The sequence below is a fragment of the Charadrius vociferus genome, unplaced genomic scaffold, assembly GCF_000708025.1.
Source record: "Charadrius vociferus isolate BGI_N301 unplaced genomic scaffold, ASM70802v2 scaffold370, whole genome shotgun sequence".
Classification (NCBI taxonomy): Eukaryota; Metazoa; Chordata; class Aves; order Charadriiformes; family Charadriidae; genus Charadrius; species Charadrius vociferus.
In genome coordinates, this window is record NW_009646744.1 from 1,115,473 (window position 1) to 1,127,671 (window position 12,199).

Genomic DNA, 12,199 nt, shown 5'->3' on the forward strand with positions numbered 1-12,199 from the left:
TTGGCAGCAGGCATGGCACCTCTTTCAAACAGAAGCTTGCTCACCCTCCTGCTCTCTCTTCAGCGTGTCCACTGTGGGGCTCCTTGGAGGTGGCTGGGTGCAGCGAGAGGGGCTGCACTCGGTAGAAGGCTGTCTGTGCTGAAGGTGTAGCACGATGGACTGCCTGGGAAACAGGGAGGGAGTAGAAGGCTTGTTCCTTGGATTTTGCCTCTCTTCACTCGCTTGGCCAATAGGGCTGCACGTAGTGAATGAGGAGTTTGAATGGGGCCCCTTTAAGGCCAATCTGGAAAATGTCAGAGTCGTTTTGTTACCAGGTGGAGCAGTTCAAAGCCTTTCTGGCTCACAGACAGCCTGTGAGCCAAATATTCTGGGATGAAGTTTGGTTTGTGATGCATCCCAGGTGTCCTTCAATGGCTGTCGGAACAGGGGGGCTACAGATGGGAAACTTCTAATCTTGCCCTACTGGTTCTCTAAGAACTATTCTCTCCCTACCAAGTTTTTCTGTCATCGCCTCATGACTCCATGTTCTCTCCTTCTGTGTATCTCGGAGATTCAAGTTTGTAGAATTTTTTCTACTACTGGAAAGAAGAAGATGCCTTGGAAGCGCCCTGCTTCAGCACAGTGATCTGCTTAAGTCTGTAGTAAAAATGCGCCATGGAACATGGCCTCTGAAAACATTATCATGCTTTGGCCTCTGTGTCACAGATGCCATATAGCATTTTGGTACTGGTTTCACTGTGTTTTTCCCTAAGACAGTGTTCTTGTCTCCCCTTGACTGATGTGGCATGAAGAGTTATTGGGGAACAGGGCAGCCTTGAAGGAAGCAGAAATACTACAGGGAAACTCCAGAAATCAAGAGCAATATGAGATGGAACTGGCTGCATTGCAAACACCATCATTTGGGCTGGGTTGCAAGATCTTGGCCAGAAGCTGGTCTGCTTCAGCGCAGAGCAGCGCCTCTTGCTCTCTGTCAGCCAGCTGCTGTCTTGCTGAGATCGTTTGGATACCTATGGAAGCTCATGCCTGATGTGATAGAAGAGTTTGTTGCTCATTTCCTCCAGTTTGGCCAATTGTTTGCTGCAGAGGTGCCCCTATCATCTCAAAGCATAGACACGCTGTCCGTGACGTGTCTCTGCAGAACGGGACCATCTCGGACAGTTTGCATGCACCGAGCCAGATCTCAGCAGCTGACTGAGTGCCTTCTGCGGAGCTTGTGCTCTTCAGAGGGGAGAGGGAGCAAATGACCCACAGAGCCGACTTTGGTGTAGCTGTTGTGTGGATGGAGTGGGAAAGGGTTACAGCAGAATGGGCTTTAGTCCTTCCACAGTTATTAATGGGACATGTGGGACTACAGGGTTGAGGCTGTGGAAGAGGGACAGGCTGCTTTAGGGCTTCCAGGCAGACCAAAGTTCAACCGCACAGTGAAATCTTGAAACCTTCACCCAGCGTCTTTTCTGCTGTGAAAAGAGGTTTTCAGTCTGATAGCAAGTTGTCCTAGCAGGTCTGGAGCTCTCTGCCTGTTTCTCTGCAGTGAAATAGGCCCCCAGATTCCCTCCTCACAGGGGTCTCCACTCTCAAAAAAGGCAGGTCCCCAGAGACTTTTGTGGCAAGATAAAGCAAAGAGAGAAGGTGGTAGAGAAGACTGTTAAAGCCAGGAATCTTACTGAAAGGAGTGAGGAAACCTCACTGTCAGACTTCCCTGTCCCCTCCGCAGCACACCATTGCTTCCTGCTGATCTGCAGCATTACCTGGAGCTATCGCTGTCTTTGGGACAGCCAACAACTGACCCAGATGGCCCTTGTCAGTAGGAGCCGCTGAGTTTTATTCCTTCTCATCTGACGACTCAAAAGACTCTACTAAAATTGTACTCTCCTCAGCTTCCCTGGTGCAGAATCCCAGGCAAAGTGGGGCTACGTGAAAAGGAAAATAGTATGTTTTGCTGTGCTGTGAGCTCCTCGCTGGGGAGATGAAACCAAAGCGCTCTGTGTTAGCTTTGCGTTAAGCATGGGAGGCCTTCAAGAATGCAGTTACCTTTGTAATAGTTATATGTCTGTCCACAGGCAGTTTGTAGTAACCTTTCACATTATAATTTAGTTTTGCTCTGTAATTAAATTAAATATTCTTTGAAGTACCTGTGACAAATTCATGCTGCAGCGAGCTGATGATTTCTCCTTCCTAGGTGAGACCGGCATTGGGAAATCCACACTAATGAATACCCTCTTCAATACCACATTTGAGACGGAGGAAGCCAGTCACTATGAAAGCGCAGTTCGTTTGCGGCCACGGACCTACGACCTGCAGGAGAGCAATGTCCACCTGAAGCTAACGATTGTGGATGCGGTTGGATTTGGGGATCAGATAAATAAAGATGAAAGGCAGGTCTCGTGCCATCTGCTTGGCATTTCTGGGCTTGCCTCTGATGCTTAGATGTGAACCGCCTGCGGTCCTCCTTGCAGTGTTGTAGAGGAGGTGTCCCTGTTTCTGTTAATGGAGTAGGTCCCTGCAGTGGCTCTGGTTCTGGGGGCTGAGTGTAGAGGGAGTTGGGTGAGGAGCCAAAAAGAGAGGTGATAGGAGGTCTTTCCAGCAGAGAATGGTGTCTTCCAGGAGCGTCAGCAGTTAACAAGCTGTCCTCAGTGTCAGGGTTGGGAATTATCTGTTCTGGCAGCAGTCGGTGTCTCTGGACCTGTCTCATTTAATTACACGGACATCTTGCTCAAGCCCCGGGTAAAGGCTTTCTGGGACTCCAAAGTCTCTCCTTGGTCCTGTTGCATTGCTACAGCCAGATGGCTCAGCCCTGAGATCTGGGCAAAGCTTGACCTATGGAAGTAGTCATCTTTCCATGCTCCACTGTCCTTAGGCTTTGCAGTGCAGCCTCAGGAGACTCCAGCAACCTTTGGATTATAAGGTCTGTGTGTAAATGCCACACTTTTCCTGTTGTAAGGCTAAGTTGTTTGAGTCTTAGAACTACTTTTTAAATGATACCATGGTATGTCTGGGAGAACTCCTTAAGCCTTCATATTGTTTAGTTTTGAGGTCCAGTATCTGGGTTGCTAATGGTATGGTTTTAGTTACAGGCCGATAGTTGAGTACATTGATACGCAGTTTGAAAACTATTTGCAAGAAGAGCTGAAAATCCGCCGATCTCTCTTCAACTACCACGACACGAGGATTCACGTCTGCCTGTACTTCATCACCCCAACTGGACATTCCCTCAAGTCCTTGGACCTGGTGACAATGAAGAAGTTGGATAGCAAGGTAAGGGGTTGGAGACCGTGGTCCCTCTTTCTGGAAGCGGTGATGCTTCTGTTAATATTGATTGTCATGCGGAAGGTTTTGTTCCTTCTGTGTAAGTGATTCCTGCATGTTAGCTGAGCCGTTTTTAGGACTGGTAAAACTCTGTCTGCCCTGGTGGGTTGCTGAGGTCCTGTGCTTTTTTTTTTTTTTTTCCTCACCAGCTTTCCTGAAATTGTCAGGTGAAAAGCTTGTTTTCCAGCTAGTTGTGTGAAATCTAGAATGTCCATCGCTGTAAGAATCTTACCCAGATTAGTTTATGTTTATCAAAGCCATCAACTGCATCTTTATTAGCTCTTCTTTACAGGTGCGCAGGTAGAGTTGTGTTCCAGCTCCTGGAGTAGAGCTGTGGAAACTGCAGAGCCACCTCTGCTGTCCTGACAAGGGACAGAGAGGCTAAGAGCAACCAAAATTGTAGACGTCCTAAGGTGGTGGTCAGTAGAGAGGAGGCAGGGGCTGAAGAGAAGCATTGGCTGTGCGTGCTGGCACACAGGGAGTGTGTGAGCTGTCGCTGCTGGTAGTGCCAGATCATCTGGATAGCAGATCACAGTGTCTTCTGAAAAAGTAAATATGGTGAGAAGTTCTCAAGGTCATAGGAGTCTTAAAAGTGGGTCATGAGAGGGTCTAGGTGGGGGTTGTTTCCTTGTGCACAAGCTATTCTGCCTTAGGGGGCAGTGGGTTACTTAACTGGTTACTGCTGACATTCCTGCAGCTCAGAGGAGGTTTCTGACACACTTTTGGTTGTTGCAGCTGGTTTCCAGGGAGCTGCAGGAGGCTTCAAAGGTCACCAGTGGCAGGAGTATATCTTCTTTTCTTGTCAAGAATTTCCTGTCTTTCAGAGCAGTATTTCAGCAGCAAGGTGGTTCCTTTCAGATGGCAGATGCTGATCAGTTTACGGAGGGGGCAGACAAGGCAGCTGGGACCCCGCAGTAACGGGGGATCTCCTGGATTACATTTGGGGAATGCTCTCTTCTCTGGCTGTTGTCCATGTGCAGCTCCATCAGACTCTTCTGGCGGGTAGAGTTCCCCCTCGCGGAGTCCCTGCTGTTGGCCCTTGCCACCCGGGGCTGTTGGCCTGCTTTTCCTTGGCCCCGCTCCAGAGCAGGCACTGGCTTCCCATTGCAGTGGGCTGTCTGTAACCGCGGTGGCTGTTACACTGACTTCATCAGGAATCCGAAAACTTTCCCTTAATAAACTCTTGTCTCTTGGTGCTGCGCCAGCATTACATGTTCCCAGAAATATGTTTGGAGGAAAGCTTTTGCACGATTCCCCTTGGTGCTGGTGGTCCCACAAAGCTTTTCTCTTCCTTTCCTTCTGCATTCCCTACTTCTCACATCTCCCCGTGGCTGCCTTTAATGTGGTCCTTGGGTAGTACCAAAATAAATCCTTTGTACTTGTGCAGAGACAGGAACTTTGTGCGCGCACAAGCTTTTTATATTTTAAACTTCCACTTAAATAGTCCTCTCTGAAGTAATTTTATCCCCTTGCTCTCGTCTCCCTTCTTACCACAGTCTGAGAACATCTTGGGTTTCATTATGTGGTGGCTTCACAAAGCACGCACGTGGGAATGAATAAGCAAGTAGAGACCATTGATATTTTCTGGGTGTCAGGGTTGCATTTCTGCATCGGTGTCGTCCCAGGACATCAAGGTGCTTTCCAGTCACTCCTTAAAGATTTGTGTGTGACAGTGCTGGGCACCTTTCCCAGTACAGGTGAACTGTTTGTGTTTGGGGCCAGTGTGCGTGCAGAGTGCAGCGGGGTGTCAGCAAGCTGCAGGCGGCTTTCTGTCTGCTCCAGACTGGAAACGGCGAGTGGTCACCGTGGCTGGGCAGAGAGGTGACGTGCTCGGACGTCTGCAGTCGTGTGAGCGCACCTGAGCCTGGCTTTCCTCTGGGAAAGCTTTACATGGCTGGTGGCCCCTGTTTTGCAGTTGAAGAGTGGAGCCCATGGAGACAAAAGGTGTATCAGAGGCGATGCTTTGCTGCGTGCTCTGCTGGGTCAGCCTCCGAGACTAGTTTAACAAGGGTTTTGTAGGAGCCTGGCTCAGTTACACCTTTGCTTTAGCACATCGGTGGCACGGCGTCAGGTGTTGGGCAGGCTTTTGAATCTGTGTGACGATTTCAATAACGAATCTTGCTTTTAGTCTAAAGCTTACAAATTCCCTTCTGGGTAAAGCTGTTTTGCAAACAAAATCTTCCATTGTACTGTAATACAATATTTGTTTGGCTGAGCTCATGGCCAGCTGTTGTCTAGGGTATTTAATTACAGCCAGAGAGCTAGAAGCATCTTCAGAAGTGGTTCTAGGTAGATGAAATGCAGCTGACTGGTAGGTGGGAAGCACATACGACCTGGCAGGGGTTGGCTTTCCATTGGGTTTAACCTGGGGAAAGGAGGGGATAAATACATAAGAGAAACAAAATTGCATCTGTACCAGATGAGAACATGATTTATTGATTTAAAACACAGCCCTGCCCTGGAAAGTGATGGCACAGCTGTGTGCTGCCATGGGCATCCCGGGGCTCCCTGGTGGTTGTCCCTGGATGGTTTCCAGCCAGTGTGTGCTGTTTACGAGCTGTGGCTAAATGCTTGCACTTTGTGAGCTGACACATCCTAGGTGGATGGGGGACGCTTCAGGCCGGTTTGTGCCTCTGCTGTTTGGTTTCCAAGGTAGGACGTTCCTGTTGGCTTCACTGGGACTCGCGTTCAGGAACGCTTTGGAGATGGGGAAAAATCCAGCTGTATTTCACAGGGTGAAAATGCGTGTAGCCTTATTATATTAGCAAAATTATTTTCAACCAGTTGACTGATGTCGGCACATTCTTGTAAGTTTTATTTCTGGAGATGAGAAAATAACTCTGTGGTCAGAATGACTTGAGAATGAGGTGTGTTTTATGCGTGTACACGTGAGTTCACTGTCTTGTCTGAAGCACAGACTTCTCTGGTCATAATTCCAACTCCAGCAAAGACTTCCAGCACATGGACTGACAGTCAAGGGGACACTGCATGCCTGTCACATTCAGTATGATGATGCTCCAGTAGTTAACTTCGTGATTTTATTACTAGATCTTTAAATAGAGAATATTGCTCTTCCACCATGAGATGTAAGAATGTTGCTCTGGGATTTTGCCTGCAACCCCACGTAAATGTTATTTGTGTAAAAGTGAGAGTGGAGACAGAAACCTTGCATGGTTCTGGCATCGCTTTGTTTTATTGGGTTTTTAAAACCTGTTCTGGAAGGACAGGAGAGGTGACTTTTCTTCTCTAGCTAGTTATATTAGTTTATTTGGCACTAATCTCTGTACAACCTAGTGTGGCCTTTGCGCAGAAATGGATGTGTGGAAGGTGCTGTAGGAGGGCAGGGTTAGACATGCAGTTCGGTTCAGTAGCATCTCGTATCTCGTTTGTTTCTTGTTTCCAAACTTTTCTGTCCTTTCTCGTTATTGTAAAGGGATGAGCTCGTTCTAGACTTGGACAGCTTTTAGGTGCCAGTGCTCAAAATCAGAGAAAGGAAAACAGGAAGATAATTGAGATGGTCTGGGTATCGCTTGTTAACCGTGGGATTCCAGCTTGTGGGTTTCCAAGGCGTGCATGAAATCAAAATAAAAACAGTAGTAATTTAAATTAAGGAACTCGCAAGGGAAGAAGAGAGAAGGAGAAAGATACACTCAAATGCAGTTTCCAGGACTCCACAGTACGGATGTTGGCTATTGATTACTGGAAATACACCAACTTGCAAAATCCTTTTGGGTTGTGAACTCTGTGACTGAGTTGCCTTTTCAAAGCATGAGTATTGCTGGGGTGGCCGCTGTGACCACAGCGCCTGCCACCTCCTGCCTTGCTGTAAGCAGGGCTGAGCTGCTGCTTTTTGGAAGAAGAGGGGGAAACTGCTCACGCAACTGAAAATGGACTAAAATCCCCTCTTGTGTTGGTTTGTCAGTGTGCCTGGCTGGCTGGAGCGCGAAGCCCTGCAGACAGCAGCTCCCTGGTGGTGCTTTTCCCCTCCAGATACTGCTGCTGAGCAGGTGGTACGTGAGCCCTGAGCTGACCCTTTTTCTGTGGGAGACGGTGGATCCAAGCCCCCTCTGCTCTTAGCAGGTCAGCGAGGCACCCAGCTGTGGTCATGGCCCTTTTTACCTTTGTAATGAGGACATTGACCTGCTGAGGAGTGGAGTGAGCAGCAGACCTTGTTCTGTGTGGATTTGTGGTCCTTGGTAAAAGAGGGCAGGTCAGTGGATGAGAAAAAGAAGGCATTTGTCCTCTCAGATAAATTTGCAATGAGCAAGTTAAGACTGTTTTATTTTGGAGCAAGTAAATGCTCTTGTATTTAGTGAGTGCTAAACCAGGGTGGGGGAGGAAGCCCCAAGACTTACGGAAAAAAACATTGAGCTACAAAGAGAACTTGAGCTGGGAAAGCAAGGTTATTCATTTTAATGGGCACCTGTTGGAGACCAAACGCCTGCTGTGAATTTCTGCTCTGTAGGACAAAAAGCATTGGCTCCTGGGAGGCGTTAGATGGCAAATCAGACTTTTCCCTCATTTGTCTGAATTCTTGTGTTTTACTGCTATGAATTTGGCTGCTGTTCAGACAGAGGAGTTTTGTTGTTGTTTGTTTAAGCAGTGGTTTGCAGTATTGCACTTGGCTTTTCTGGGCATAGCAGCATTATCTAATAGAGGTTCCTGTGACAGATACTGCCCCGCTGTAGCTCTCTGAAGCACGCGGTTATAGCGAACCGCATCCCTCCTGAAGGATGTGGTCCTCATTTGCTGTATGTACTGCACCGGGGGGGGGACCTCCTCACCCTGCAGCTTGCGGGTGGCTTTGTGAAACTTCAGTTGACGAAGCTGTGCGCTGTGTTCTGCTCGGTGACTGCTGATGCAAAACCAAAGCTGAGCCACAAAGCATGAAAACAAACCTCCTGTCTGTTGTGTGGCACCCTGGACCTTTCCCAGGTGGTCCATGTAATCCGCACAGCACGCCTGACCTGTGATCCTCACGAAAGGCTCGGGGAGCCCTCGGAAGGGATCCACAGCCGCTGGGAAAGTGTCTGGGGAGTCCCTGCTCCTTCTGCTTAAGCATGGGAAGGCTTCGCACCAGCTCACTGCAGCGTTTCATCCTTGTGCTTGTCTTCTAAAACAGCTTGTCAGCACAGCCAGGAGCGGATAGGAGATAACTCCAGATGTGACAGTTATGCTGTCTCTGCCTCCCTCGACGTGTGTAACAAAATACATAGGCAAAAGCAGAGGCTTTGATCTGCTCATGTGTATTTATTGCAGGGTGTTTGTCTTCAGTTTATCTGGAAGTCTTGTAGCCAAATTAGTCCTGGAAAACTCTTCCCTCTAGTGTTCAGCTGGGTTTGTGCTGAAGTTCACATGCAAAATAAAGCAGCTCTGTGGTTTTATGAAATGTAAAGCAGCCAACGGCGTAGGGCCCGGCTCACCCTGCGGGCACCCATGCTCCCGACAGAGCTGCTTGCCGGACTGCTGCTCACCTGGTTATTTTTCCTTCCTCTCTTCTGCTGTAGGTGAACATCATCCCGATTATTGCCAAAGCAGACACCATCTCCAAGAGCGAGTTGCACAAATTCAAGATCAAGATAATGAGTGAGCTGGTCAGCAATGGCGTGCAGATCTATCAGTTCCCCACTGACGACGAAGCAGTTGCTGAGATCAACTCTGTGATGAATGTGAGTAACGCTGCCGATCGCATTGCCGCCAGAAGTAGCGACAAATTAAATTGCTGCACAAAAATGCATTTGAAGGGCAAGTTTCACTGGGACTGTCCAGATGCTAAATCTGTTTGAAAGTTGAGCTGTGGATCTGACAGGCGCCAAAGGCTATTGCATACAGAATTAATTAAAATATGGCTCTTGTTTAATCTGTGGGCTCTCTGGAGAAACTCAGTTCAGCTCTAAAATTTGTGTTACTGAAGTTTTGAAAAATACTTTCTTCGAAATTCATTCTGTCTGCTTTTAGACTACTTTTCATTTGAGGAAGGAGAAACTTTGAATAAAAATTTAACAGTTAAGATTTACATTAGCCTTCTGACTTAAGGATGCTAAGCAGAGAAAACCCAATTTAAAATAAAGAAGAAAAATTGTTAGATTCTATTTTGTTGGTTTTGAAATTCAGAGATCAAATTCAGACCTGGCTGAAGCATGTGCAAAACACTTTCAAGTTTCCTGTCACCCAAATCAGTGTGGCTATCACAGTAGAAACAGCTGAAATGTTTCCATGTTAATTTTTTAAATAAGAAGTAGCTTTTACATCAAAGTGAACACTTTCCTGCATAGCTGCTTCTTATTACATGCTTTGTCTTTTCTTTCACACCTCCCCCCCACCTTTTTTTTTTTTTTAATTAAACTTTCAATAGCTAATTCATTTCTGGGTCAGCTACATACGTTTTCACTGTAATAGTGCTTTTTTGTGGAATTAATGAAAAATTTGGAGGATGCACTCTTATTTTAAAACAATTGCAAGCTGTGTGCATTGGGGAAAAAAATGGGAGTCACGCTTGCTTGGTCCTGTCCCCATGTCCTGTCTCCCCATGAAAATATTTTTGGCCGCCTCTCTACCAGTTCCTCACTTCTGGACCCGTTTCCTCCTAAATGTGAAGGATTTTTGTTAACCTCATCCCACCGAAGCGCCTGCTCTGTGGCTCCTCTCCTGCAGTGCTTGAGGACGGTCCCCTGCTTCCTTACTGCGCTTGATGCTTTGCAGACTCGGAGAGCAGCGAGCACATGTTGTATCCTTCACATGTCCCTTCCAGTGCCCACACACAAACTGCTGTGCCAAGGCCTGTTTACGGATGTCTTGGCTCGTGCTTTCTGCAAGGCAGGGAGTGCCCTGCTCTTGGCGTGTGGAGAGACTACAGCTGCAAGAACAACCTGACAAATGGATAGAGGGAGATCGGTATTGATCATGGCGTTCCTACAATATTTCCCCACCCAGTTCAGTCCAGCCGGCATTGCCAGCAAGCTGTGATAGGGCCCTACGCTGCTCTGTGTTTTAATATCCCAGTTCTTAGTAGAGACTGGTCTGAGTATTGGAGATTGTTAGCTTCAGGGGAAGGACTTTTTGAAGTAGATCCTGTGCCTGGGTGAAGGGGATGTAATGATGAGGCTGACCTCTGAGGGGTTAGCCTGTACACTGAGCCGCTGGCTCTGTTTCAGGCGCATCTGCCCTTCGCTGTGGTCGGCAGCACGGAGGAGGTGAAAGTTGGGAACAAGCTGGTGAGAGCTCGGCAGTACCCGTGGGGAGTGGTGCAAGGTAAGGTGCTGCGAGCCGGGCACCCGCCGCAAACCTCCCTTGTGCGTGCACACGCTGGCACCCTCTCCAGCTCTGCCCTCCCGCCAGCGCCTGCGCACGAAGGTGCCCAACGGTGCAGAAGTGTCCTGTGCAGCCTCTTGTGGGTTGGCCAGTCTTTCCTTTGATTTCCCATTCCTACCGGCGGGTAGGAGTGGTCAATGGGAATCCCTGCATCCAGGAGGATGTGTTGTGCCCTGTGCAGGACAACAGGTAGAGGTCCTTGGGAGGGGAGTCTCTGGAGTTAACTTGCATGTGCATTTGTTCTCCCCTGCCATGCGTGCAGTTTGCTGACTTCTGCCTTTGCTTCCATCAGTTGAGAATGAAAGTCACTGTGACTTTGTGAAACTGCGGGAAATGCTGATTCGAGTCAACATGGAGGATCTTCGGGAGCAGACTCACACCCGCCACTATGAGCTGTACAGGAGGTGCAAACTGGAAGAGATGGGCTTCAAGGACACGGATCCAGACAGCCAGCCCTTCAGGTGAGTGGCCTTCACATCTAGCGTCAATTTAGGGCAATAGTTTGGTACTGATGCCCCCCAAAAATGGGAGATTTGGTGGTGGTATCCACAATGCTTGGCTGGAAAATACAAGCCCTGGGTTTGAACTTTGCGACTGACTTTGGTGGCGTTCCCTTCCCTGCCTGTTTGTCTTCAAGCATTGCAGAGAGGCGTGCGTTTCCGCATCCCTAACTCATTGGTGTCCAAAGAGTCTGGATTTTGTTTGCTTTCTTCCCCAGCCTCCAAGAAACATACGAGACCAAAAGGAAAGAGTTCTTGGGCGAGCTCCAGAAGAAAGAGGAGGAAATGAGACAAATGTTTGTTAACAAAGTCAAGGAGACAGAGGCAGAGCTGAAGGAGAAGGAGAGAGAGGTGGGTGTGCCAAAAACCTGTGAGAGGATCCCAAAATACAGCCAGCATAGGATCTCGGTCTGGGCAGCGTATGAATCCTGGAAAGCACATGCAGCTCTTGAGCAGACCTCACCAGCCAAAGCACACACACACACATTCCCCCACTCAGAGGAGGGGACATGGGGTAACGTTTTCAAAACATCGCTGGTTTCAGTGCCTCAGAAATGACAGTCTTCCCCATTCTGTGCAGTGTGTAGGAGATTCAGCTGCTGCTTGGTGAGCAAAGGGCAACGTGGGACGGTTTTGTGAGCAAGCATGTTGGGTAGACACCACTCCTGGAGGCTCACTGGAGAGAGCAGTAAAGTGGGTAGCTAGGTGGGAGTCCTCAGGTTGGTGGAGTGAGGCCATGGGCAGCTGCCATGACTGGGGAGGAAATAAACGGACCTTCTTCAAAACTAGTGAGGATCGAAAGAGCCTGCAGTGCCCGCAGCCCCATGGCAGGGCTGCAGACTGCGCTGAGATCTTCAGTGCGCTTAATCAGGGGTCACACCTTCTCCTGTTTCATATGGGGTCTCAGGCAGAGCTGAATTTACTGTATCTTCACTGCTTTTGGTGAAGAGGCTGTGGTTGTCCCGAGGTCTGCTCTGCCGAGGGGCTTGCGTGGTGCAGGGGCACTGGCTGCCGTACCCCACCAGCTGCTCCGGCCCTGCGGGGGGGGGGGGGGTTGTGCGGGAGGGGTGACTAGAGCTTCG

General features: G+C 48.7%; 1 protein-coding gene across 2 annotated transcripts in view; it reads left to right on the top strand.

The window, feature by feature from the left end:
* SEPT8 (septin 8) overlaps positions 1-12,199 on the top strand; it is a 30,530-nt gene that overhangs the window by 1,709 nt on the left and 16,622 nt on the right. For both annotated transcript variants that reach the window (XM_009890723.1, XM_009890715.1), the window contains exons 2-7: positions 2,180-2,375; positions 3,069-3,255; positions 8,814-8,975; positions 10,461-10,557; positions 10,910-11,078; positions 11,336-11,468. In XM_009890723.1, the coding sequence (XP_009889025.1) occupies positions 2,209-2,375; positions 3,069-3,255; positions 8,814-8,975; positions 10,461-10,557; positions 10,910-11,078; positions 11,336-11,468 (915 nt within the window). In that variant the 5' untranslated portion in view covers positions 2,180-2,208. The remainder of the gene's footprint in view (positions 1-2,179; positions 2,376-3,068; positions 3,256-8,813; positions 8,976-10,460; positions 10,558-10,909; positions 11,079-11,335; positions 11,469-12,199) is intronic.